The 24370-nt window shown below is 41.1% G+C and overlaps 1 protein-coding gene across 2 annotated transcripts in view; it reads left to right on the top strand.

Annotated features, from left to right (window-relative positions):
* The window catches only part of schip1 (schwannomin interacting protein 1), a gene marked incomplete at its 5' end in the record, with an annotated part of 202039 nt that overhangs the window by 176648 nt on the left and 1021 nt on the right, over nt 1-24370 (top strand). Inside the window, 6 exons of one of the 2 annotated variants that reach the window (XM_079224759.1) lie at nt 6988-7109; nt 12775-12893; nt 14218-14335; nt 14906-15103; nt 22501-22624; nt 23274-23367. In XM_079224759.1, coding sequence (XP_079080885.1) covers nt 7035-7109; nt 12775-12893; nt 14218-14335; nt 14906-15103; nt 22501-22624; nt 23274-23367 — 728 coding nt within the window. Of the gene's footprint in view, nt 1-6987; nt 7110-12774; nt 12894-14217; nt 14336-14905; nt 15104-22500; nt 22625-23273; nt 23368-24370 lie in introns of those variants that run through there. The other variant, XM_079224758.1, reaches the window with a different exon arrangement.

Raw genomic sequence — 24370 nt, 5'->3', positions numbered from 1 at the left:
ACTGCAGGGCTGGGAATCTTATCTCAGTCCCACTGCTGTTCCCCCAGCTCAGCTAACTCCGCTCTAGGATGCTGTGAAGGATGGTCCACCAGGAAAACTGTTCTTACCAGGTAGTTCTCAGACATGAAACTTCATATTAATTTGACACAAGCTGACGTTGATTTTGTTGTTATTAGCGCCGCTGATTGCCTGAATATCATGTTTTATCTCCTCGGTTCCGTTTATCGTAAATCCTTGAATGTCACGGTAACACTACTACATTGTTCCACATGTGTAGAACTTGTGTGTCATTGAGGAGAAGTATTTCTCAGTTTTTTGTGGTTACGTGATTGTGTTGTGAATCTGATGGCTGGCTGGTTGCTAAGGGATCACTTGACTCAAGGGAATAATGTCCTACCTCCCCTGCACCTCTTCTTCATCGAGCCTCATCAATCCCTGTCAAGGAGGCATGAGGTATGCAAGTGTATAGTGTCGTGACACAACTCTGTGTGTGTGCAATTGTGAGACAGAGAATTTAAATGTGAATGGTTGCCTGGAGAGTTGTGTTAATGTGTGCGTGCATGTTTATGATTCTGTGTGATTCTTGTGGGACACGTGACAGCAGTGTTCCACTTTATCGAACGAGGAATGAAGCAGTCGTGAAAAGCAAGTGCTGCACAGCTGTGCATCTGCTTTTCTCTAACCAGCTCTGCTGCTTTGGAAAGAAAGTCTGCAATGCAGTGGAGATGGAGAGTAGGAACAAGCAGAGAGGTAGATGAAAGGCAAAAGACAGGAGCTGAATGTGCCGGGGAGGGGGGGGTCAAAGCAGGGAGTGATGCACGAAAAGCTGCAGAGGAAGTGATGAGAAGGCAAGATGAGGGTCATTGAGATGATGGGCCTTGTGGGTGCTGGTTTTAGTCACATGAAAATTACACATTTCTATCCTCAAACATCTCCTCTGGGTTTAAAAAGAGTTAGGATTAAGGGTGATTTGTCTAGTATGCGCTTCAGTTTTCCCTGTAGTCTTTGAGGTGTGTGCCAACAAGTGGTGTTCACCTCTTTCAATGTCCTTCTATCAATATTTGTAAAAGCTGATATCTTGTCAGCTCCGTGTGCGTCCTCTTAATGCTTAATATTAGGGTTGGGAATTATTAAACTACCCTTTGGTCTCAGGTTTAGGATTTAGTCTCTGAGAAAACCTCAAAAAGAATCAAATCATCTCACAAAATATTTGTATTAATCTTGGTCCAAGTTCTTCATCGGCTATTTGTGTTTGCATGTCAGCAGAGTAGAAGTGTTCTTGTGTGGGTGAGGGATCAGTTGTGTAACAGGATAAGGAATTCCTGCCAGGTTTGGTGTTAGATAAAAGCTAGACGCCGTGACAGAATAATGGCAAGATGCAGGAAGGAGCAGCAGATAACCAGAGAAACGTGACGCCGAAGGGCCAGTGGAGACAGCTGATGAAAGGCAGGGATGAAACAGTAAAAGACGTATTGACAACACAGGCTGCGCTAAACGAAGGGAACGGTGGGTAGAAAGAGATAAATGAGAACGGCGTACGGCTTTCTGAGGCAGCTGAGATCATACGTGATAGGGAGGATGGAAAAATAATTGACATCAGTTTGATATAAGGAAGGAACATGTAAGGGGGGATGTTGAGAAAAGTGTTTATTGAGTACAACGGGATAGAAAGAGGAGGCTGAGGTGGCTTCAATGCAAGGGATGCACTAGAAAAGAGAGATGGAGCGGAAAAAAAGAAAGAATGAGAGGGGTAAGCGGAACAGAGGGCTTAGGCTCTGATAACAGCGGCTCTCCAGAGGCCCCTCAATTAGACTGGTAACCTGGCAACCGGCAGGCAGACAGCGCCCCTCACACACATGAAACACACACACACACACACAGAGGGATGTAAAAAAGGAAAGTACGATGGGAACAGAGGAATTGTAGAGGAGATGGAACAAGTGAGGGTTTAATGAAGGGATCAAATGGACAAGAAGTAAACCGTTTAAGTGGAGCACGAGGCCGGTGGGCCGGAGGTCCCTGTGTTTCTGTTTGTGTCCTGGGACTGTCCATGTCTTTGGGCGATCTCTGTTTTGGTTATCAGCATTGTGGTTTTCTTTTGCTTTCATTTAGATGTGGTCCTCATCTTTTTGTCTTTGGCTGAAGGCAAAGCGGAGAGAAAAGTCTGTCTTTCCCTGTTTGCCCACCATATCTGTGGCGAGCTATATCGTAATGTCAGAAACCATTAGCCAATTAAGTCACAAGCTGACCCTGAGAGAACCAATAAAGCGACCATTTGACCCATACTTTACCAAACCCATCTATTGATTTAAACCAAGGTACAAAAGAGCAAACAAATGCTCATCAAGAATAACAAATCACCTGCTGTAGCCATCCCCTACATCCTGATGCTGCTCCTCCTTTTATTAAGGGATCAAGTGCGCTAAAAGCACGTAAAAGTAAAGGGTGTTTACTAGAACCCGAGGTCTCAATACGGCATCCTGTCCTCAGATTTTCATGTAAATCTATAAATCTCGCGGTGCCGTATTGCTGGCAGCAGCAGTACCAGCAGGTCGAAGGCTGATGGTGAGATTTATCGGCTTGGCCACAGCGTGTCATCTCGGTTCGTAGGAATACTGTCGGCTGGCCGAGGCCTTAGGAACTCTGATTGAACGTTGAATCCTGTCACACATCTACGTGTATTTATGCTGTGCATATTGACTTCAAGCGCATGCAGTCTTTCATGCTCGGTTGGAGAGGGGTGAAGGGGAGCGCTGGTGTTTCTGTAACAGTATATGAGGTGTGGCCTCATGCATTATGAATGAGAACTAGCAGTACAGTAGATACCACTGATGGGTCATGCGAGAATGATCAATAAGGCAGATAATAAACCCTCATTATATAATTACTGTACATGATGAATTAGTCTAGTTTGCCAGGAAGTAGTTATAGCACGTAACTCCCCTAAAACCACAAATTGTCAGTTTTTGTTTATGTACAAATTAAACAAACAAAATGTGATGGTATTTTTTTCAGTTTGTAGAGAGCCACACTAGCTGTTTCCATGTCTCTAGTCATTATGCTAAGCTATCTAAACAGGTCCCATATCCGGCTCTGAAGTTAATGCTCAGACATAAGATTGATATAAATCCTCTCATCTCATTTGTGTATAAAACAAATATGCACATTTACAAAGCTTTTGGACTATTCATACAGTAATTAATCAGGATTGACTTATCAAAACAGAGCCAGATGAAAAAAAAAGGCACAAGAGTAGTTTAGAAGTGAGTATTCATTGACATTTTTAAGTCGTTTCACTGTGTGTGTAATGTGATTTTAACTTCATGTCACCGCACAGCGATGTATGGATGCCCAGCATCACACCTTTGCTGTGCAATAAGCCCGTTGTTTAATGCAAAACAAGACTACACTTTGTCCTACTATTCTATTAAATTTTCCAAAACTTCAGCCCCCTCAAACACCGGCCTCTGTGTGAGTTAGCCAACTTCCCGATGGGCAGCCCCCGTGCTCCTTTTCGCAGCCCAATTTGTTTGGAACACAGAGCATCGCCATGGAGAGATTCTCACCTCACCACGTTGCTATGGTAGCAGCCCCAGTTATTTTCCTCCTTTTTCCAAAATAAGATCAGAGTCTGTTGCACATTCCTTGCGCAATTGTCGATGCATGTAATCTGCTGTTATGATATGACATTATCACAGACGTAGCCAGTAAGGAGAAAGAAACCCATCAACAAAGATGGAGTGTTGCCGATAAAAAAAAAGAGCGAGTTCATCACGGGTTTCGGTGCACGCGTATCAAAAACATGCGCGCACACACAGCGCCACTGGCCTTGGATCCGAGGCTTACAGGAGGTGCCAGGAACCCTCTCTCCCACAGTCACCCTCTGTTCACTTGGAACAATAAGCCATTATGTGTGTCTCTCTCTAGCTGTCTCTCTCTCTCTCTCTGTCTGTGTGTCTCTCGCTCTCTCAGCTGACCCAACAGTCAAGCATCAGAGGAATAATTAACCTGTGTATGTTTATCTCAAACACGCAGCCAGCACTCTCCCCAGCCTTTGCCCTTGAACTGTGGTTGAATGTACGTGTGTTTGTAGATTCCCATCTCTGGTTAAGCATGCATTGGGGGCTCAGGTCACTCTCCGCCTCCTATCCCATTTGAATCAGCAATGACTTCACCTCCACTATGAAGTCAGCCTCAGTAATGACAATCAGCGGGGCAGACTCTGACCCACCCTTCCTCTGCACACAGGCCGCCCTTGCTCACAACTAACACTGGTTTTATTGGCATGTCTGTGGTATGTGTATGTGTAGGTGTATATGTATGTGTATGTATTCCTATGTGTGTATCTGGATGCAGGAGATTGCCAGACAATTCCTGTTACTCTACCCATAATCCTTATAGAGTGTGTGTGTGTTCTTGTCTCCAACCAGGGAGCAATGTGTGTTTGTCTTCAAATGCTTTTTTGATGTTATCGCGCAAATGCATTATTCCCCCAACTGTCTTAATCTCAGATTATTCTTGAACAGATTAATGTGACTCGTGTTCATCAGAATCAGTTGAGGTTCTCTTCCCTCTCGTCATTCACCGCTCATCTCTCTTGTATACCCTAGGAGTGGGGGGGGAAATCGATACAGCATAGTATCGTGATAGTTTGCGTGGCCATATTGTATCGATACATGGAAGCCAAGTATCAATCTTTTTCTTATGTAATCAATTATGGGAGGCATCGGAGAAAGAAATGAGAAATGCGCCGTCCGCGTGTAAAGTAATAGTATGAACCCAGACACGGCGGCGTTTGATGCTCCGACATCTTTGGGATTTCCACAAAGCAGAAATAGTAGTTATTTTCATGGTTGAGGCAGAAATGGAAACTCTTTGCACGGCGATAAACCACAGAGATAAGCCCCGCCCCCTCTCTGGCGCGTCCAGCTGGAATGACGCGACTATGCAGACTGTAACACAAGCAGTTCAGTTTGTCAGGTGCAATATTTATGAAAGTGTTGGTCAGTTTGTCTACTTGACAGTCACATTTCGCTGCAATAAAACTGATTGAAGTGAGATGAACAGACTGAAAACGGTATCTTCTTAGATACAACATGTTGACAAAGTTTTCCTTTGGGGACAATTTGCGGTGAAAAAAAGGGAATAAAATCGCAATATTCAATATATCGCAGAATCATGATAGTATCGTGATCGTATCGAATCGGGACCCAAGTATCGTGATAAAATCGAATCGTGGGACCTCTGGTGATTCCCACCCCTTGTATACCCTGTTGTCCTTGAATGGCTATTTTATTTCTTATCTGATATCCCGTTAGATCTCTGACTTTGCTGTATGGTTCATCCTCTGACTCGTTCTGCAAGTGGAGGATGGATGTGTCAAAGAAAGAAAGACAAAGTTATATTTCCGATAACTTGACATTTTTATTCCAGCCCATCAGCAAGCTGTGTGTATGTATGTGGGTGGGTGTGTAGTCATTGACTAAATATAGCCTTTAACTGATCCTTTGAATTTCTTAACACTGGTGCTAGTATAATACTCTAATTTTAGTACCACTCTATAGCCACTACAATGCATTTTACTCTTAGGAATATATATATATATATATATATATATATATATATATATATATATATATATATATATATATATATATATATATATTCCTAACTTATCTTACCACAAACTGGTTTCATATGAATTGCCTAAATATAATACAAATGGTTAATCAATCACATACACTGATGTGCACACCATGTAGTCATTACAGAGTAGAAATGTGATCCCCTGTTTATGAATTATGAGTTAATTTCCACATGAACATGTAATGGTTTTCCCATGTTTGTGTGTAACCAGCTGATGGTGTGTGTGAAGTCATGTTTCCCCGCAGTGTGATTCTGCAGCCTTATGTGGACAACATTTCCTGTCTGGGTGGCTATGACAAATATATGAGTCACGGGTCGATAACCTCTCTCTAAGATGAGATCATTACACACCGTGGAGAGCTCAGATTGAAAATGTGAGTCCCTGACACAAAGCACAAGAAATCTCTGTGTATCTGAGAGAGTGACTTTGTGTGTGAATGTGTTTGTGTGCCAGACTAATGGTCCATTGTGCTCTGTCAGGGTTTATTTAGCTGGCCGAGGCTGTGGGGCTGCTGGCATTGGAGTCCAGACAGGGCACTATTTTTACCTTAGCAGGGAGGGAACACACTCCCTCCTCTGTTACATAAACACACACTTTCACATTTCGTTTGGCCTTAAAATATGAAGGCTAATCTACATTTTAAGTGAATCTCTCTTTTACAAACTTACGCAGAAGTGTAAGTCATTCTAGATGTAAAAATATAGACAGAGAGAGATAGTGTCCAGGAGAGACTCCAGACACACCAGGATTCATCTAAACACACACACACACACACACAGGAACACTTAACAAGTACCTTGCCATAAACACACACACACACACACACACACACACACACACACACACATACTGTGGCCATTCCACGGATGAGGTGTCTCTTTTCAAGCTGGTTGTGAGCAGCTGCTGTCCTCACGTCAGCGCGTGAAAACCGGAGAAAATACACCAGTGTGAGTTTCTCCCTCTCCTTTGCTGGCTCTGGCTCTGAGAGGCCGCCCTGACTAGAGGGTGGAAGGTAGGGAGGGTCTAAAGGGGCCTTGCCTCTGACCATTGTGCTTTCACAGTCCGGTGGGAGAGGCTGAGGAGGGACTGGAGTAATCAGAAAGTGTAGGGAAGTGAAAGAGAAATAGTGTCACAGCATGTAAGAGAAAGATGAAGAGAACCCACCAGTAGAGGAGTAGATTTATTGTATTTGTGTGTGTGTGTGTGTGTGTGTGTGTGTGTGTGTGTGTGTGTGTGTGTGTGTGTGTGTGTGTGTGTGTGTGTGTGTCAGACCATGGCACTGGTAGTTGTCTGGGAATAAGATGTGTTCTGACTGGAGTCGCTCTGGACTAACCTAGTGACTGGGGAGTAGAGAGGAAAAGACAGGAAGACACGGAGGGTACATAACATGGATGAATGTAGAGGAGTGGATGATGTCATCAGGCAAGCGTCCAGCCTCTACCTCAATGATGACTACAAAGAGGTAAAGGACCATGTTGAGTCTTATTCAATGCTTATAAGTCAAATCATTTGAACTAATGCATGCTGAGGGCTGCTGGAAAAATATGTGTGGTCAATAGAGGTGGAGTATTTTAGGTCATACAGTACATGTGTCAAGTACATCTGTCTGCTGCTTTTGTTCGACATTTTGGAAACTACATTCATTCCTTTTCTCTTTGAGAGTTGTGAAAAGATTGATGCCACTCTTATGTCTGTCCCTTCAATATGAAGCCACAGCCAGCAGCAGTTTAGCATAGCTTAGCAAAAAAGACTCAAAGCAGACGGAAACAGCTAGCTTGACCCGGAGTTAACAAAATGTGTCTACCAGCAGCTCTAAAGCTCACCCATTAATACAGTGTAGCTGGTTTGTCCAATGTTCATTGGCAAATGTTGTCTCTTTTAGGCAGAGACAAACTAGCTGTGTACCCCAGTCTTAATGCTAAGCTAAGGCAAACTGAAGATATAAGAGTGGTGTCGATCTTGTCATCTAATTCTCGGCAAGGGAATAAGCGCATTTCTCAATATTCGTTAAAAGGGCTTTGTGTGTTGTGTGTAGCTATGCGAGGCTGACGTAATGCTTGAGGTTTGGGCATTTAACTGCTTAGATATTTGGGGCAAAGATGACATAATGGTGTGAGTAACCAGGCTTTTATCCTTAAATCTGCTTCAGTCTTTGGGAGAAAAAACAGATTCCTACACTGAATCTTTTCCCACAAATCCACCGTGTGGTCTTGCAGAGAGAAAGCTCAAATGTCATTCAGAGATCCATTGTCCTGTCTGAACCCTCTTCATGCTCTCCATCTCTCCTCCCTTTGTCATTCTACCCCCCATTGTTTTATCCCACCATAACCCTCCCCCAACTGTTTTACCCCACACACACACATGTACAGCCTTCTCCCACTTGCTGAACTCTACTCTTTGACTCTGAGTGACAGGAGCAGCCTTGCACTGACCTGAAGCTGAACTACATGAGGGGTCATAGGTCAGGTCACTTATCTTGGATAGAATGCAGGTCTGACATAGCACAAGATGTAGACTTTGAGTTGAACATCCCCCTCTGTTTGCAGTCTTTCTGCTAAGCTAGGCTCATCTGCTGCTATATGTAGCTACATATTTAACATATATGAGAGTGGTAAAGTGCCCCTGTCTTACTCAAGGAAACAAAACAATGATGTGTATTTCCCAACTATATGTTTAAATAGAATTCAGACACTGTTTTCAGAAATATGTAAAATAGGTACAGTTTTAGTCTAATCTGATAAGAACGTGTGTGTGTGTGTGTGTGTGTGTGTGTGTGTGTGTGTGTGTGTGTGTGTGTGTGTGTGTGTGTGTGTGTGTGTGAGAGAGAGAACAGTGGGTTCTTGTCTACTTGTCTTCAACCAAGGAGCGACGTATTGGCCAGTGAAAAGCCACCATTGTGCAAAAGAAGGTAGAGCCCTACATGAGCAAGACAATTAAAAAGACATATTAATAAATGAAGACACATTTCGAAGGACCTGTCCTTTTGGCATAGGAGAGAGAGCTTCGGGCATGCAGACATATCCACATGTATATCCATCTTAAAATCTTAACCACTACATAATGTCTGGCCACAAGAGCTAACAATTTAGGGGAATATGCTCTTTGTTAGCACAGATAATTAAATGAATTTGCCCCCTCTAATAAAGATTTGAGGGGAAGATTTGAGGGCTCAAAACAAGCAGTGTGTCCTCCATTGCCAGGTCTTAATTGCCCTCTAGGTTTAGGATGAATGGTTGTAGAGCGCAGAGTGGAGAAAAAAATGTCTTTGTCAATGAGGGCTTTTCAGTAGAGGAAATTGCTTGCTGAATTTTAGGAAAAACACAGATTATCCCAATTGTGTTTCCCCCCAATCTAATTTGGGTGGTGACGGCTCTCGAGCTCAAGGCCAGGAAATGAGGGAGGCGGAAAAGCTGTCACTCTCTCTGTTCCCCCTCCCACATACATCCTAAAATGTTAATAATGCAATGGATACAGCAATTTTACATGTCATCATTATGTGGAAACTCAATGTTGCCTTTGTAGGATTTTATAGGAAACTGTGAAAATTACCCAGTAAGGCACACAAAGGATTACAATAATAGTATTCATACCCATTGTGTGAGGGAGCCAATCAAAGGAGCAGAAAGGTTGTTTGTTTCTGGCAAGGTTGGCCTTTCATTCAACCCAAACTAACCTTAAAGAGTAGCAACAAGCAAACATGAAAACATGTTTTGAGATCCATGAAAGCACATCACATTTAAAGAGACAAGTTGATAAGGCAGAAGTTGAGCTTTTGGTATGGAGGCTACAAGAACTGTTTAGAAAAGTAAGGAGAGGCCTGAGCCTCTAGGTAATACTCATTTCTCACCTCCACCCCTCAGTGGAAAATTCCACACCTTTTTAAATGTTTTAGGGCTTCCGTGATTGTTTTACCACACACAGCCCACACACACTCAGGCAACGCAAACATGCTGTGTAACAAATGACGTCTACACAAGTAGTTGTGTTGTCAGGCCGTGTTGGATGCAGAGATGATATCCTGCATGCAAATCCTGCTGGAGACCAACGATGGCATTTGATTAGAGGTGCTTGAAGAAATTGTACTTTCTTGATTCTTGTTGTTCTGAGTTTGTACTCATGGTTGAATGCACTTATTGTAAGTCGCTTTGGATAAAAGCGTCAGCTAAATGAATTGTAATGTAATATGTAATGGTGCGTTTTTCCTCTCTTGTTATGAGAATGTTGTTTCACTCCTGGCAATGCATCCTAACTATGCCTGCAGTCCGTTCCAGTTACTAAGTCTGTTAGGGTGTAATTCAGGGCGGATAAGTTTAGTTGACACACTCAATTTGTTGATTGCCAGAAAGTTAACTATTTTGATTATAATTTCAGTCATTTTTTTAAGAAGAAATGCAAAAAATGTGCTTCTTCAATGTGAGGAGTTGCTGCTTTTCTGTTTTATATCAATATAAACTTGTTTCCCTTTGGGGAGATAAACAGAGGGCTGATGAGTTTACCAGGTAGTGTCTGAAATGTTCATTTTTAATCATTGCAAGAGCATATTCTCTGCGTTCATGTTGAAAAAAATATGTAATACACAGAGCAGCAACACAGTGTCGGATTTAATATAGAATATATACAATTCAGTTTATGAAGTTACACTTATATGTTATTGAATATTTAATAAATAACTATTTTTAAAGGATGTTTTAAATGGATGCTCATTTTAAATATATATATTTTTTAAATCTCACATACCTCCTGGAGTGCCTTCACGTACCCCCATTTGAGAACCACTGCTTTACGTCAGCACAACCCTCGAGCAGAGGTCTCGCTGTTGAAACTGAGACTGAAATATTCTCAGCCCTCACCTCATGAGGGCAGCAAATGGTTCACAATGCTCAACGGACCTGCTGCTTCTGATTTCCGTCTTAGCTTGGAGCAGCTGTCCTGTTGAGTAACATGACTGACAGTGTGTCAGCTGTACATGCATATAAACGTGTGCTTGCACTGTACCACGCAGGCTGCTGTTGCGCCTTTGAAGCAATGTGTTGGAACTCTCAAGTGTGTTCATCTTGACTCCCCTAGGCTATCTTTCAAACACACACACACACACACACACACACACAAAGGAGTAGTGCCAGGTCCACTACTTGCCAGTATGTGCGCTGGCAGTGCCAAGTGCATCTTGCAGGCTCTTGTGTGGAGTGGGATTATGTTAATGTGGCCTTGGTGGGGCCACTCTCACCAAGGCCTGCACACGATTGTCAGGAGAGACAGACAGAGAGAGGAGAAGAAAGGAAAGGAAAGGAATGGAGGGAGCGAATGAGTTAGGAAAACAAGTGGAAAGTGAAGCTGTGGTAAGCAATTTGGAGAGGGAAGAAGAAAACAAACAGCAGAGAGATAGAAGAATAGTCGAGGCCTGAGGCTGGCGGACAGAAATGGAGATGGCAGGAGATGAGTGGAATTGGGGATAACGAGGAAGAGGGAGAAAGACAATGGTCTGGTGGGTCTGAATTAGGTGGGTAAAGAATAGGAATGTGAGGAACAGAGATAGATGATAAAGTCCACCTTGTGTGGGGGAGTAAGTGGAGCGGGGGGATAATGTGAAAGAGACAGATCTAAAGAGGAAGGATTGCTCACCAACCTCTCGCCGCGATTCTACTCTCTGCCTTTATCTTACAGTCATAGACATACAGAGCAGAATTGTGCGGGGATGGAGAGACAGAGAGGGAAAGGAGGTCCCTGGGCACAGATGTTGAGGTTACATGGTATACAACCATTTGGGCATCAGACACCCCTCATGAGCTTTATACATCTTCTAACAAAATGGTTAACAAGTTTCAAAAGAATTACAATGAAAACATTGGGATCCATAAAATTAGGTTTTCTTTGACGTGGAGCTGAATAATAAAGAATTGCTGAATAATCATAGAAACATAGAAGGCTGGCACCACTCAGAGTTTATTAATCAAGGTAACCCAGATTTTATGGATGTAGTGTTACGTCGTCAATGCATAATATTTTTAACCTCCACACAACCAACTCTACATGCCTGCATTTGTCTTCCCCATCTCTACCATGCATCCCATAGGAATGAATGCTACAAAGATTCACCAACTCACCAGTGATTTAGACCTCCAGTCATTTTCAGAGCTCACACCAAGTAAAACTGTATTTTAAAAACACACATTCACACATTCTTCCTGTCCGTTCGGCCGACTGATTTATAATGAGATAAGGTCAGGAGCGCTGCAGTTATTAACTGACATTGTTGAAGTCCTTCCTAAGGCGTGACAAAAATCTGTGCTCTAATCCTTGTTTGCAGCAGTAGCATGTGCAAATAGTGTTTTCGGAGAATGTAACTCTCTTTAGTTGTTTGCCCCTCAGTTCGATGTGTTTACCTGTTATCAGCACAGGCGAGACATCCTTTGGAGACTGGTGTGTGAGAGAGTGTGTGAAGGGCTGCCAAAGCTAAAGCTGCACTGGGTTATAATTCAGGATTGGGAGGAAGCCAAGCGAGAGTGACTCTGGAAATGTGTAATGTTAGGATTCTTGCAGATTTAAGAATGCGTGAAACGGCTATTACTCCCATTCCTCTGGAGTTTACCATACGTAAACCTGATCCTGTGGCAGTCCTCTATGAGAAGACCTGTGTGTGTGTGTGTGTGTGTGTGTGTGTGTGTGTGTGTGTGTGTGTGTGTGTGGGAGGGGGCGTAGGCTCACTAGTTGTTCTCTGAGACAACAGCACCATCTGCTAGTGACTTCTGGTAATGTCAACTTGAAATGAGCCCAACTTAGATATTTCACACATTTTTTCAGTACTTGGGCTGACTCCACACTTTGTATCAGACCTTGTTAGGATGACACTGAAGCTCTTACTGCAAATCAAGAGGAGGCTGCTGCTATTAATATACTGGTACTCGTCAGAAAGTGCTCGGGGTAACCGCTCTCTGGGAATACAGCTGGCCGTGTGGGGGTGGGGGTGATGTAGCGTGACAGAAAACTATATATAAGTACCTGGGCTTGATGTGCCATGACAACAAGTCTCTACCAACCTGACCTCTGACCTCATTGTGAAAGTACAACGTAAGTCATCAAAAAGGTCATAAAGCAGGTCAACTTACCTTGTGGTTCTCCTGTTACAGGCCCAAAAGAATGAGAGGGAGTCCATCAGGCAGAAGTTGGCCCTTGGCAGTTTCTTTGACGATGGGCCGGGCATCTACACCAGCTGCAGTAAGAGCGGCAAACCCAGCCTGTCCTCACGGTAAGACCTGTGGCATGTTACTTCATTCTTCAACAATAAACCTGTGACTGGTGCTTTTCTAGAATTTTTTTGTGGTTTTTAGTTTGTAAAAAGAATACATACGTTGTATACAATAGTAAAAAGGCAGTCATGGGTACCAGTAAAGACACGAGAAACAGGGAGGAAGAGAATGACAGTAAGCAGAGAGGATTTGCGCAGCGTGCATGAGCCACACACAGTCAGCCTTCGTGGCTTTCACTTCCCAATAGACCCACACACACAGATGCCACTACCACCTCCTACACTGTACCTTACTGGAACTCCATGTTCTGTCAACTCTCTAGTGGACTTTCTTCATTCCTGTGACTTGAATCACATGGATCTCTCAATACGATTGTTGCAAAGGGTTAAATTCTGATGCATCATCATTGATTATATGACAAAAATATGACAGTGGTGTGGGAAAATATGTCACACTTTTACTGATACTTGATTTGTGAGGCTGATACCACGATCAATATTTGAGAAGTTAAGAATCAGATAACAAAATATCGGCCAGTATTTTAATGTATTTTACATGGAATGTTTTTATAAAAATCTTTTAAATTTATTTTTCAAAGACTTGTGGAAAAGTATTGCCTGCAAGCCATACATGTATTATATTATGTATTATATTTCTTTCTACTTATCAGCTGACATATTTGCCAATAATAATGCTAATATGAAAGAAATAAGCTAATATTGGCAGATACATAAGTCAGTCTCTCCACTGTAGAGGCATCACATGCTGTTAGCTGCTACTCATCAGAAAGTCAGAAAGGTTAGTAAATGCTTTCACAATCTGTTAAATTTAAGTTACAGGGAGGAGTTGGATGCTGCCTCTCCCGAAAATAAACTATTGACCACCAAGGTCCTATTTTAATTTGGACTGATTGGATCTATGCTGTGTAATCAATCAGCTCTGTTTGTAATTACGGCATTGAAAAGGCAGATTATTGATCCACAGTGGGCTGGATCTACAACTAGTGATATTCTGCTGCTCCGTGGCACAAAACAACCCCACCGGTGCAGGCAGATTGGATCAGACCTACCGGAGGCTTCCTGGATCGATCCATATTGAAGACAAGAGGGGAGATGATTAAAAACACAACCCTTCCTTAATTCTGAAGGCAGCTCGCATCTGTTTGGATCTTCTTTCCATTTTTCTTAATTTTCCACTTGTAGTACACACACACATCATGTTGAGGCCCTTGCTGCAGAAAGAGCCAACATTTACCTGCCTTGACTCTGATCTGCATTTATGCTAATATTAACATGTTGAATCAATCGCTGTCTCTCCCTGCAGGCTGCAGAGTGGGATGAACCTCCAGATCTGTTTTGTCAATGACAGCGGCAGCGACAAGGACAGCGATGCCGATGACAGCAAGACAGAGACCAGTCTGGACACCCCTCTGTCCCCCATGGTACGCACCGATGTTCACGAGAAAATGACTAAAATCTTTAAATGACTATGAAGTGTGTATTATGATGCACAGGGTTGATAATGTCAAAGGTGTTAAAGTGTAAAGAAGCGAGACAGTTTGAGACAGATCAAGAAGGGTGAGATATTCACAATGGATCAGAGGAATAGCTGGCGTTAGGTTTCTCTATTAATGTCTTTGCTCACGTTTTCTGGCCTGTTAACCAATTCATGGGCAGCAAATGAGAGCTGAATTGGAATACGCGCGCCAAGGCCACGGATGACTGGCCACATTAACCTCCCGTCAGCCTGAAAAAAAATGATGATCTCTGTACATGTTCATCCGCGCTCTCCTCGCATCCTATTTGATGTAGAATGACGTTCCTGTCGGTGTGTAAAATCTACAGACCAAAATGCCAAGAATACATAAACATTAATTATCTGACCTGGTCTTTCGTTTCTTTTCTTTTCTCCCGCATTTCTTATTCTGTTTATTGTCTCTTCCACATTTTATTCCACCTTGCCATACTTATCTTTTCTCGCTCTTCCTCCTTCCACCACGCCCTCCCCGCAGTCCAAGCAGAGTTCATCCTACTCGGACAGGGACCCCACAGAGGACGACTCTGAGTCTCTGGAGGACATGGACTTCGTGAGTCGACAGAAGAAGCTGCAAGCGGAGGCGAAGCTGGCCCTGGCTATGGCCAAGCCAATGGCTAAGATGCAAGTGGAGGTGGAGAAACAGAATCGCAAGAAGTCACCAGTGGCCGACCTGGTCAGTAGTAGAATTACACAGCAATGCTTCCTTTGACCTAAAAGTTTTACAACCTTTTGAGCCCCAAGCGCCGCGCCGCCCATTATCGGACAAGTTAACGTCACTTGAATAAGTCAAGTGACGTTACCTAAAGAATAAGTCAAGTGACGTTACCTAAAGAATAAGTCAAGTGACGTTACCTAAAGAATAAGTCAAGTGACGTTACCTAAAGAATAAGTCAAGTGACGTTACCTAAAGAATAAGTCAAGTGACGTTACCTAAAGAATAAGTCAAGTGACGTTAACTAAAGAATAAGTCAAGTGACGTTAACTAAAGAATAAATCAAGTGACGTTAAGTAAAGAATAAGTCAAGTGACGTTAACTAAAGAATAAGTCAAGTGACGTTACCTAAAGAATAAGTCAAGTGACGTTAACTAAAGAATAAGTCAAGTGACGTTAACTAAAGAATAAGTCAAGTGACGTTAAGTAAAGAATAAGTCAAGTGACGTTACCTAAAGAATAAGTCAAGTGACGTTAACTAAAGAATAAGTCAAGTGACGTTAACTAAAGAATAAGTCAAGTGACGTTAAGTAAAGAATAAGTCAAGTGACGTTAACTAAAGAATAAGTCAAGTGACGTTACCTAAAGAATAAGTCAAGTGATGTTAACTAAAGAATAAGTCAAGTGACGTTACCTAAAGAATAAGTCAAGTGACGTTACCTAAAGAATAAGTCAAGTGACGTTACCTAAAGAATAAGTCAAGTGACGTTAAGTAAAGAATAAGTCAAGTGACGTTACCTAAAGAATAAGTCAAGTAGCGTTAGCTAAAGAATAAGTCAAGTGACGTTACCTAAAGAATAAGTCAAGTGACGTTACCTAAAGAATAAGTCAAGTGACGTTAAGTAAAGAATAAGTCAAGTGACGTTACCTAAAGAATAAGTCAAGTGACGTTACCTAAAGAATAAGTCAAGTGACGTTACCTAAAGAATAAGTCAAGTGACGTTAAGTAAAGAATAAGTCAAGTGACGTTACCTAAAGAATAAGTCAAGTAGCGTTAGCTAAAGAATAAGTCAAGTGACGTTACCTAAAGAATAAGTCAAGTGACGTTACCTAAAGAATAAGTCAAGTGACGTTAAGTAAAGAATAAGTCAAGTGACGTTACCTAAAGAATAAGTCAAGTGACGTTACCTAAAGAATAAGTCAAGTGACGTTACCTAAAGAATAAGTCAAGTGACGTTAACTAAAGAATAAGTCAAGTGACGTTAACTAAAGAATAAGTCAAGTGACGTTAAGTAAAGAATAAGTCAAGTGACGTTACCTAAAGAATAAGTCAAGTAGCGTTAGCTAAAGAATAAGTCAAGTGACGTTACCTAAAGAATAAGTCAAGTGACGTTACCTAAAGAATAAGTCAAGTGACGTTAAGTAAAGAATAAGTCAAGTGACGTTACCTAAAGAATAAGTCAAGTAGCGTTAGCTAAAGAATAAGTCAAGTGACGTTACCTAAAGAATAAGTCAAGTGACGTTACCTAAAGAATAAGTCAAGTGACGTTAAGTAAAGAATAAGTCAAGTGACGTTACCTAAAGAATAAGTCAAGTGACGTTACCTAAAGAATAAGTCAAGTGACGTTAAGTAAAGAATAAGTCAAGTGACGTTAACTAAAGAATAAGTCAAGTGACGTTACCTAAAGAATAAGTCAAGTGACGTTAAGTAAAGAATAAGTCAAGTGACGTTAACTAAAGAATAAGTCAAGTGACGTTAACTAAAGAATAAGTCAAGTAACGTTACCTAAAGAATAAGTCAAGTGACGTTAAGTAAAGAATAAGTCAAGTGACGTTAACTAAAGAATAAATCAAGTGACGTTACCTAAAGGATAAGTCAAGCGACGTTAACTAAAGAATAAGTCAAGTGACGTTAACTAAAGAATAAGTCAAGTGACGTTACCTAAAGAATAAATCAAGTGACGTTACCTAAAGGATAAGTCAAGCGACGTTAACTAAAGAATAATTCAAGTGACGTTAACTAAAGAATAAATCAAGTGACGTTACCTAAAGGATAAGTCAAGCGACGTTAACTAAAGAATAAGTCAAGTGACGTTAACTAAAGAATAAGTCAAGTGACGTTAACTAAAGAATAAATCAAGTGACGTTACCTAAAGGATAAGTCAAGCGACGTTAACTAAAGAATAAGTCAAGTGACGTTACCTAAAGGATCTCCAATTTAAACTTAATTTAAATTGCTGAAATACAGCAAAGCCTTGTGGGAAGAGTTATATCGGAACAGGAAAAATGAAACGTACCGTTAAGTTTATGTAATTACATAAACCCCGTAACCTCGCCGTCACTTCCGCGCAGCGGCCGTAAGGTTTCACTAGATCGTTAATAAATACACTTTACAAAGTCAGATTTCAATAAAAGACACCTCTTCGTAGCCCTACAAGCTTGTATGAGTCTAATAAAGCATTATGAATCCTTGTGTGTAGTATATTAGTACCTGAAAAATCCCAATGCGGCCGGACAGTTTTTTCCCCCTACTCCCTTCAACGTTTACGATTGCGCCGTCTTCCGTGGTTGGGGAGGTTTCTTAGATCGCGCCACATGTCTTAAGCGGAAGCTTCTGAACAGTTGAATACCCAGCATGCCCCAATCCGACCATGTTTTGGCACAATATAACCTTTCAATTTTTTAACCGAACAACACAGTTTTTTGACTGAAACTCCTTCGTAGCACCCAAATGCTTTGTTTTATTTAGATTCAGATTCAGATTCTTTAGGTCCTAATCTTTCCAAAAAGGTGTCTTATTAGTATGTGGGTTGTTGTTAAGGCCCTGAACCATACAGTTGGAAAAACTCGGTAACCGCTCGAGGAGGCATTTTTGGGAAATCTTGCTCATATCATGCTGGATGTTCATAGTTATGATCAAGATATGTTATGAAAGTGATTTTTTTTTCAAATAAATTGTGAAAAGAATGATTTAAAATAACACAAGTATTAGAACTCATTTGGGGTTCATACGACTACTTGAACACACCTCACTAAGGACGCTAGAAGGGGGGACTTGGAGCTCAAGGACAATTGTTACAAAAAAGTAAACGCCTGTCTAATTTTCTATTTGACTCCCTATATGTTTATACATCACAGAATGGATGTAAATGTAATACAACACAAAATCAAATTGCTTTAGAAACAACAGATCCGCTGATTTATTGGAGTTATAAGAGTAGAGTTACTCCAAAAAAAGACAAAGGTTTCAAGCTTTTGGTTTTACTTTGAAGCAGCTATAATCAGTATTTGTATATGAACAATGGGTCACATGACTACTTCTATGTGGAAGGGGTTTCTTATAGTGATGAACTCCCAGAGAATCATGAACCAACTCTGCTGTTCCCCTCAGCTCTACTTCATAGCAACTTTCAGCTCATTGTTTAGGTTTTCTAACTTTACGGTTTTGGTTCATTCTCATCGCTCTTGTCAGTGTAGTTTTTGGCAGACAAGCAGCCTTTTTCAGAAAAAATGTGTCGTAAGCTACCTGCTCAGCACCGAACTACAAACAAACAAAGTTAGTGAGTAGCTGGTAAGAAAGTGGAAAATGTGTCAGTTCTTTTTTCTCAGAGTTGGTATAGCTATTATTTGCTTTGTGGACAGAAATACAACTCCAAATGATTCCTCCCTCATGTAACTTCATATCTGCTGGATGTTTAAATCAGCAACTGCTTTCTAACTAGTTGTCATATTAATCAAAAGGTAACAATATTAGTTAGTTTGTGTTTTAGCTTGTTTTCCTGCCCAAGTGGCCAAAATATAAGTTATTGCAGACTTAAAACCATGATAAGTTTTCAATATACCTGCTGATGGCAGGTTTTTACTCTGATCCATTATTTCAGCGTTTTCAAAAAAATTGTTTATTGCCAAGTGCGTTAGACACAAGCAATTTGGCTTGGTTTCTGAATATAGTGTTGTGTATATGAGCCATACATTATTATTTTTTTAAAGGAGTGTTGGCCTGTGGAATCATCAGCTGAGTTGATGCAGCTGACAAATCAGCACCGGCACACCGGCGGTGTTGATGAGCTGTTGTTATCTAACACCTTCCTGCTCCCGATGACGATAAAAAAACGCAAAACCAAAAGCTTAAAACAGCAGGTGTATTGAGCCTTTTGTTGTTGTAACTTTGTAGAATTATCATTCACTCAAGCTGATCATTTCGGAAGAAGGCTTTAAAATGTACCCGGGGAAATTATAAAGTCATATATGTCCACTTTTAAGATGAGCAAGACAGCTAATTGGAGCAGAGAGCCTCCAGAAATGATGAATAACAATATATACAGTAAAACATTTTGACCTTTAGTCATGTTACATGAGAACAGATGGGTGGGTTGTGTTTCAGTGACATATGAGTAGTATATGGGTGCTGAACAGGTCACTTACAGTATATTTTGCGATGATGTCACCGGAAGCCTCCCCTCTGTTTTCTCTCTGCCTCCATGGGGAGGAAGGAAGGTGATGAGGACCCTGTTCATCATTATTTCATCCGTTAATATCTGCCTCGCTGCCTCATCCGGAGCGTACACACCAACACACACACACACACACACACACACTGTCAACTTACACACACTCTATTTCCACCCGGACTTGCAGGCAGAACCGCTTTACTTATTCAGAGAAGAGGGCGGCAGCTCGGCCAGATCCATCTATAATTCATACGCCGGAAAGCATTGACTTCGGTGTTTAGGGATGTCGCAGTGCTCAGCAGTCAGAAGACATCACTGTCACATCCAGACCGAACATACAGTGAATATTAAGATGTATTAAAGCTAAAGCAGTCTGCCATGTCCGCAACACCAGAGATCTATTAAACTCTAATAGATCAGTGATCGCTAACAAGGGGGTACTTTGCATGACCTGGTGTGTGTGGGAGGACTGTGGAGGAGCTCAACGAATGTAAAAATATATATATATATATAATTATGAATTGATTGAAAAAATACACCAATGGGTAGTTGGTAATAGGATTTTAGCTTCCACCAACCTGAGTCAGTTGGCAAGGGAGCAGTTGAAAAAGGTAGCTTAAAATGGTTTGAATAGCGAGCTAAGAGTTATGGGTTAAAAGTTCAAAATGTGTGTATTAACAGTTGATATAATTAGCTAGAAGCAATGGATACATTGTTGATATAATTCACTTTAAGTGGGTACGTGGTTGAAAGAGCCAGCCCCTTATTGTAAATTAAATTGTATGACAAAATTGTTGTAACAATCCACTTCTTATTGTATTTCCTAACAACCACATTAAAATAAATGCATTTGGAACATGACGGGTGTCAATCAGGTGTCAATCATCTATCTGATAAAGAGAATGGGGGTCCAAGAACAACCCCTCTGCTCTTATACTGCTGCCAGTTGGTTTAATTCACTTCCAAATAATCTGGATCGTCCTGCCGCTTGTCAAGGGCAAACAATGGGAATTCGGCCAGCACAGTAAGCCTGCATCCAACTGTCTGTGTGCTGGGAGTGTGTGTTTCCCTAAATCTGTTCACACAGAAACGCTGAAAGAAAGCAGGAAAGTCATCGAGAGAAAGGAGGAAGAGAGACTTAGAGTCTACTGTTTATCCTCAATGCTCTTACTCAACTTCATTCAAAGAGTAGTGCACTGTAGTTCCTCAATCTGATATTGAGTCATAGCTGGAGGTTAGTTTGCTGGTATTGAGTCAATAATGTGTAATTTGACATATGATCACAGAAACTCACCCATCAGTCAGCAGACTGGCCCGTTGAGTGAGAACTAACACCAAATCTACAACCTTTCCCACGTGCTTTGTCTTTGGCATCACATTTCTCTCTATGACTCTCTAGCCACAGAAACTGAAACTGACACGTCGTAGCCTCAAGTGCAGTTGCGTCAGTGCTAATGTGAAAGTGAAAGAATGTGGAGAAACGAGCCAGATGCAACACATTTGCTCACCTACTGTTTGTCAAGACTGAGGGAGGGAGAGAGAAAGAAGGTAGAAAGGTTGGATGGGCGTGTTGACAGAGAGAGAGTCTGGTAAACAAAAAGCTAATTATCTGCCCATTGTGCCTGAGAGAGCACACGGGATGCATTGTAATTTTATTGCATATTGTGTGGCTCCACTCTCAAGTTGATTGAGAACATGAAGCAACTGCTGGTGGCAATTTAGACTCATTAACACATTCACAAAGCCAGTGGACGCATTTGATAAATTATGATTCAGGCTTAAGAGCACATTTAAGGTCAAACTGAAAAATAAAAGCACTGTTTGGAGCTGTATTCGCTCAGGTGCTAGTCATGGAATAATTGGCACAAATGCAAGTCTAAAACAACCACGGTGCTGCACTTTACAAAAGCCTTTCATTTTCACTCATAGTGAAAAGAATTGGAATTTCTTACCCTTTAATTGTCACTCCACCTTCGTCTGTGATTACATAACAAATGTGTCACTACTGTTGGTGAGCGGGCACACTTGGGAATTTTCAAAAATCATATTGTAAGCTTTAAGGAGATGTGAAGTGAAATGAACCCGGCTGCTCAGGAAAAGCAGTTGCTGTCCTCTGCTGGATCGTGAAAACGTCACACAGTCACTGAGTTCATCTGCTGTTTACTTGTGTAAAACACTGTCAACTTGTTTGTGACCAAACAGAAGTTTCTACTTAGTAGTCTCTCTATACAGAGTGGTGAACACCTCAAAGAAATAGGGATTCATCAGGAGGAACTGGAACACTGTCGTTTTTCACAGAAAAAGCATCAAAGCAAAAAGCAACTAATCACATCAATTCAAGCAGCAGATTGAAGTTGAACATTGTATCAGTCAATCAAAAGAGAGCTGACTCTTTCAGTTTATAGTTTGATTCAGTTTCACTGCTCTTACACTGCTGATTATTTGATCACATTTCAGCTAATTTAAGGCTACATTTAGCAATTTTGTTAATTTCCGAATAACCTGCTGTTTTTCTTATTTTTTAACAGATTAGTTGTCTATCCAAAATATCAGTAAAATAGGGAAAATGCCAACTGCCAGAAAGAATAACAGACCAACCTTAAAACTAAGAATCTTGCACCAGGGAAAGTTGGCTGTTTTGCTTGATAAATGATTTAAAAACTAGGTTGGTTAGTCAATACAGCTGACTAATGGTTTCAGGACTCCAACATGTAGATTCAGTCTAATTTGTATTCTGATTCTTATTTATTTAGTGATGTCTATGAATTTCAGATGATAATAAGGCAATGAATTGACAACGATATACAGTATCTTTTTGTTCCAGGAATTACATTGTTTGTAAATGTCTTTACAGGTTTGCTGAAAAATGTGTCATACAGCAAACCATTTTTCAGAAGCTGAACCTTGTTTTGACCTCCAGGTCGAGAAAGCCCAATGTTTAACATGTTATGTGTGTTTTTTTGGCAGCTTCCACACATGCCTCACATCAGTGAGTGTCTAATGAAAAGAAGCCTGAAGCCCACCGACTTGAGAGACATGACGCTGGGGCAGCTCCAAGTCATAGTCAATGACCTGCACTCCCAGATTGAGAGTGAGTTGACCACACACACACACACACACACACACACACACACACACACACACACACACACACACACACACACACACACTGACCTCTACTTTCAATTGCAGAAATGAGCAAGAGAGCAAATGGGGAAAAACATGCATACTGATCCATGTTCAAAGAACTGTACCAGTTAACAGCTTCCCCTGAGCATTTACTGTCACAGCACTGCACAGATCATTGATCCTGCTACTCAGTGATGAATAATCTCTCATCTAACTCCAAAAATCCCCATGAGTCCAAAATCATGAGCTACTTTTTACTAGCAAAACAGACTTTCCCCTCATATTTCTTGTCGGTGCTTATTATTTTCTATCAAAGCTGAAGGGACAATAGCTCAAACTTGTGATATGAGAACAACCACTGATGTGTCATTTTATGAACCCATTTCAGACAGCTGCATACTTATATATACTATGTATACGTGTATATTTAATGTCCATCTATTGGCAAGGGGCACAGTGGGATATGTGTAGTGGTCAACTGTGGTCACCGTGATGTTCTAAGTATGTCCATATTGTAAATATGATGTGGACAAATTCCTTTTTTGTCATAATGATAAGTCTGTGGCCTGACATTATTATTTCATGATTCCTCATATTAACTTCAACTCCAGGTCTGAATGAGGAGCTTGTACAGCTGCTGCTGATTCGGGATGAACTACACATGGAGCAAGATGCCATGCTGGTTGACATAGAGGACCTCACCAGGTGATGACGCACTGAATGATAAACTTATTGTCTGGGTTTACCGTGACTGTTTTTACTCATATGGGAGAGAAAAAATACATTAATTTAAAGAATACGGTTGGGAAGAAATGGTCTATACATTTGTTATTGTCAAGAAGCCTCATGAGAAAATAAGAACCATACGATGTCTTTCCTATTCAGCCTGTGGCTCTCGGCCTCAAGCCCATTGGTTCCTACTGGAGATGTAAATATTCAAATATAAGTACCAGATGTTTAGTTTCATTAACAACATAATGCAATGGGATTTCTCCACCAATTTAGCATTGCACTCTTGTAAAGAGAAGAATGTGCAGTTTATTTTTTATTTTTTAAGTATCAAAAACAATCAATGCTGCAGAAAGATATTGTCTTTTTTATTCCACACATTTTTCTACCTTGTGAAAACCTGGTGTTTACATTATCCAAAATGCAACTCTTAATGTTTGGGTGTGTTATGCAAGTAGCGGCTAATGTAGCCTTGAACAGTTTTGTTTCAGTTTAGTGTTGAATAGTTCTTGGACAACAGTCGAGGTAAAGGCACAAACACATTAGCTACTCTACAAGCTTTAGCAGAATCCATTCATTATAAACAAGACAGCACTCTCTTAATGAGGATATAGACTTTAAACGTCTTGTATAGGCTTCTCTGTTTTCCTTTCAGCCTATGGTACATTTTATGGTTACCTAGCTTCCATTTATGATTTTCTTTTTTTAATGTCTGTGCTATCTCCCCTGTCATGTTATTTTCTGGGTCATGGGATTGCCTCCCATTGGTTGTTTTAACTATGTAGATGTGGCAAAACCTGTTTTGTTTGTTTGTTAAATGCCCTGACAAAGACCTGGAGCAGTCAAAACATGTTGTCTCTTTCAATGATTTAGCCTCTGCCATAAGACTTTTGTTTTTATATTTTAGAGTACCTTTCTCTTCATCCGGAGTGTTTTCCCCGTTGTCCGAGAGCATTACACACGTTTTGATTTTGGTTGA

This window comes from Taurulus bubalis (assembly GCF_910589615.1).
Source record: "Taurulus bubalis genome assembly, chromosome: 10".
Classification (NCBI taxonomy): Eukaryota; Metazoa; Chordata; class Actinopteri; order Perciformes; family Cottidae; genus Taurulus; species Taurulus bubalis.
The sequence above is the reverse complement of the archived record's forward strand: the minus strand, read 5'-3'. Positions and strand labels throughout refer to the sequence as shown.